This window comes from Octopus bimaculoides, chromosome 12, assembly GCF_001194135.2.
Source record: "Octopus bimaculoides isolate UCB-OBI-ISO-001 chromosome 12, ASM119413v2, whole genome shotgun sequence".
Classification (NCBI taxonomy): Eukaryota; Metazoa; Mollusca; class Cephalopoda; order Octopoda; family Octopodidae; genus Octopus; species Octopus bimaculoides.
The window spans coordinates 64,408,766-64,412,126 of record NC_068992.1 but is presented as its reverse complement, the minus strand read 5'-3'; the positions used below and the strand labels follow the sequence as shown (position 1 = coordinate 64,412,126).

The following is a 3,361-nucleotide window of genomic DNA, read 5'->3' as shown; positions in this document are numbered from 1 at the left end:
TATATAGAATACATGATTCTACCAGTCCATTACCTTAATAATAAGAATAATAATAATAATAATAATCCTTTCTACTATAGGCACAAGGCCTGAAATTTGGGGGAGGGGGATATCCGATTACACCGACCCCTGTACTCAACTGATACTAATTTTATTGACCCCAAAAGGATGAATGGTATAGTCAGCCTCAGTGGAGTTTTATTTCAGAAAGTGAAGACAGACAAAATGTCACCAAGCAGGAGTGGTTGTGTGGTAAGTAGCTTGCTTACCAACCGCATGGTTCCGGGTTCAGTCCCAATGCGTGGAACCTTGGGCAAGTGTCTTCTACTATAGCATTGGGCCGACAAAAGCCTTGTGAGTGGACCCAGTTACCACAGACAATAATAATGATAGTTCTTCCTATCATAGGCTCAAGGCTTGGAATTTGGTGGAGGAGTTAGTCAATTACATCAACCCCACTATTCAACTGGTACTTATTTTATCAGCCCCAAAAGGACAAAAGGCAAAGCTGACCTTGGTGGGATTTGAACTCAGAACATAAAGAGCCAGAAGAAATACCACTAAGCATTTTGTCTGACACACTGGCAATTCTGCCAGCTTACCATCTTAGTAATAATGATGATAACAAAGGTTTCTATTACTTAATAATGGTATAGTGTTGACGGGGGTGGAAAGGGCACGGAGACTGCAAAGAGAAGAAAGAGTAGATGCAAATGGGGCGTATCGTTGTTTTTGGAAAAAAATTAAAGGGAAAAATGTCCATGAGATGAAAGAATCAAGTTGTTAGAAGTACCAGATATGTCTGCCTTACTTAGCAGACACACACACACACACACACACTTCGTCATATCATATCTATAATGAATGCCATATGTCATATATGACAAAGTGGTAGTGGTGGTGGTTTCCTTACTAGAAATGTGTGTGCTAAGTTTTGAAATGTTGATGCTATTAAAATATTTCCAGTGCTTTGTTATGTATTTAGTTATTCTTGCACTGCATTCACTAGTGTCAGTCACTGGACTGCAGCCAAACTCGAGCACTGCACCCCAAAGGGGTTTCCAAAAAAGAAAAGAAAAGGATCAACAGTTCTTCCCGAGCCTAAGGCTCATTAGGACAGTTCTCTGGCTTCTGTGAAGTATATTTTTCCCCCTGCTTAACAGAACGCCAGTCCATCGCACAGTTACTCTGTTTTGCCAGCTGAGTGGACTGGAGCCACGTGAAAAGAAGTGTTTTGCTCAAGAACACAAATGTGTTGCCTGGTTCAGAAACTGAAACCACAATCTTACAATCGTAAGTACAACACTTTAAACCACTAAATCATGCACGTCCACTCAAGATGCTTTAGTCACCAATTATACCAACCACTTTGTCAGGAACTCATGTTGGTATTTATGTTATGAAATGTTTAAGTGCATCATCATACAAAGAATTGTAACACTACAATGTACTTTTGTTCCACGCACCAAACGGTTTTTTTCCTTTTTTCATTTCACTATTCATTAGTAATATACACACACAAACACACAAGTGTCATTATCATTTAACATCTACTTTCCACACTGACAGTCTAGCAACCGAAAGAATCAGATAACTGGACCATGCTCCAATGTCTACTTTGGCATGGTTTATTCAGCTGGACGACCGTCTTAATGCCAGTGTGTACTGAGTGCCTTTTCCATAAGGCCAACACTTGTAAGGTCACCACGTAACTCACATAGCTAATGATCTCTCTTGACTGAATGAGAGAAAAAGATGGTTTTATGCTGTAGAGGAGAGACACGGCTACCTTACATGATATAAAAGTGGGTAGGGGTAACCAGGGTGGAGCTGGAAATAGAGATGAAGATGGTGGTGATGAGGTGTCAGAATGTGGTGTTAAAGTACAAGAAGGTGATTGGAGGACAGAGCGAGCACAAAAGATTGGGAAGGACAGATGAGTAGAGGTTACATGAGTGTATATAAAAAAAGGGACCCCTTTTAGTCATGAATAACCATGAGATTGCACCTAGAAAGTTCCCCTCCCAGGCACAAGTTCAGGCAAGGTTGTTTGTGGAAGACCAGCAGTCGCCCATGCATACCAGCCTCCCCAGACCATGCCACTGATGTTATCCAAGGGAAAGGCAAAGGATGATATAACTTGACACCAGTGATGTTGCAACTCATTTCTACAGCTGAGTGAACTGGAGCAACATGAAATAAAGGGTCTTGCTCAAGAACACAACACACAGCCTGGTCCAGAAATCGAACTCACTACCTCATGATTGTGAGACCGATGTTCTTACCACTGAGTCATGAGCCTTCACAAAAAATATGCTGTACATCCCTGGGTGGACTTCAACCACCAACCTTTTTGTCGACAGTCAAACTCGCTAAGCGATTGCGCCACACACACACACATATATATATATATATATACATATATATACACACACATAAATTTGTGTATTTAAGTCAAGCTAGAAGCATGTCTCTGGTTACAAATTATCCATATGGTGTCAATTCCATCCAACTCTGACACTTTGAACATCTATTATAACCTTGAACTAATTAAAGCTTTATGAGTGAAATTGGTAGACAAAAACTGTATGGAAGCCTGCCATGTTTGCATATATATCTGTGTGTGTACATGGGAGCTTATTTCCATGTCTTCCCAATGAAACCATTTGTGCAGAAGTGGTACTTTGTTTATGTTTCATATAAACATTGCTTCCTGTAGCTCTTTGGCTGTTTTGTTGAAGGCCAGTGGAATATAATATCTTGTTTTAACAGACAAAAGTTGGTGAGAGAAAGGACATTTAACCAAAGGACACAACCTGAGTAAGTTTGATCCACCCAGAACCAGCATGGAAGTGATGAATGTAAAAATAATGAGATTATGAGGATATATGAGAGTGACAACAAGCTGTTTACCAAGTGTCATTTTTGAGTCCAATGTGAGTCCACTCTGCTGAGTGTGTGTTAGATATGGCAAAGACAAAACTTTTACAAGACGAATGAAAGCCTGGGTCTTGGGGGGGAAAAAAAGGCAAAATATATAATTTTACAAACCACAACAGAAAACTGGAACAAAGACACCCGCAGGAATTGGTAAAGTGTTTGACAAGGCACCCATCCAAAACTACAGAAAAAGTATAAAAGAAAAAATAGATATAAAGGTAATGTTCTTCAATATGATAGTAGTAGTAGTAGTAGTAGTAGTAGTAGTAGTAGTAGCAGCAGCAGCAGCAGTAGTAGTAGTAGTAGTAGTAGTAGTAGCAGCAGCAGCAACAGTAGCAGTAGTAGTAGTAGTAGTAGTAGTAGTAGTAACAACAACAACAATAATAATAATTTCTATTAGAGGCACAAGGGCTGAAAATTT

At 39.8% G+C, this 3,361-nt stretch overlaps 1 protein-coding gene across 7 annotated transcripts in view; it reads right to left on the bottom strand.

The window, feature by feature from the left end:
- Positions 1-3,361, bottom strand: part of LOC106884491 (chloride channel protein 2) — a 154,668-nt gene that overhangs the window by 41,843 nt on the left and 109,464 nt on the right. For all 7 annotated transcript variants that reach the window (XM_052972228.1, XM_052972230.1, XM_014935906.2 and 4 more), the window contains exon 13: positions 3,052-3,121. In XM_052972228.1, coding sequence (XP_052828188.1) covers positions 3,052-3,121 — 70 coding nt within the window. The remainder of the gene's footprint in view (positions 1-3,051; positions 3,122-3,361) is intronic.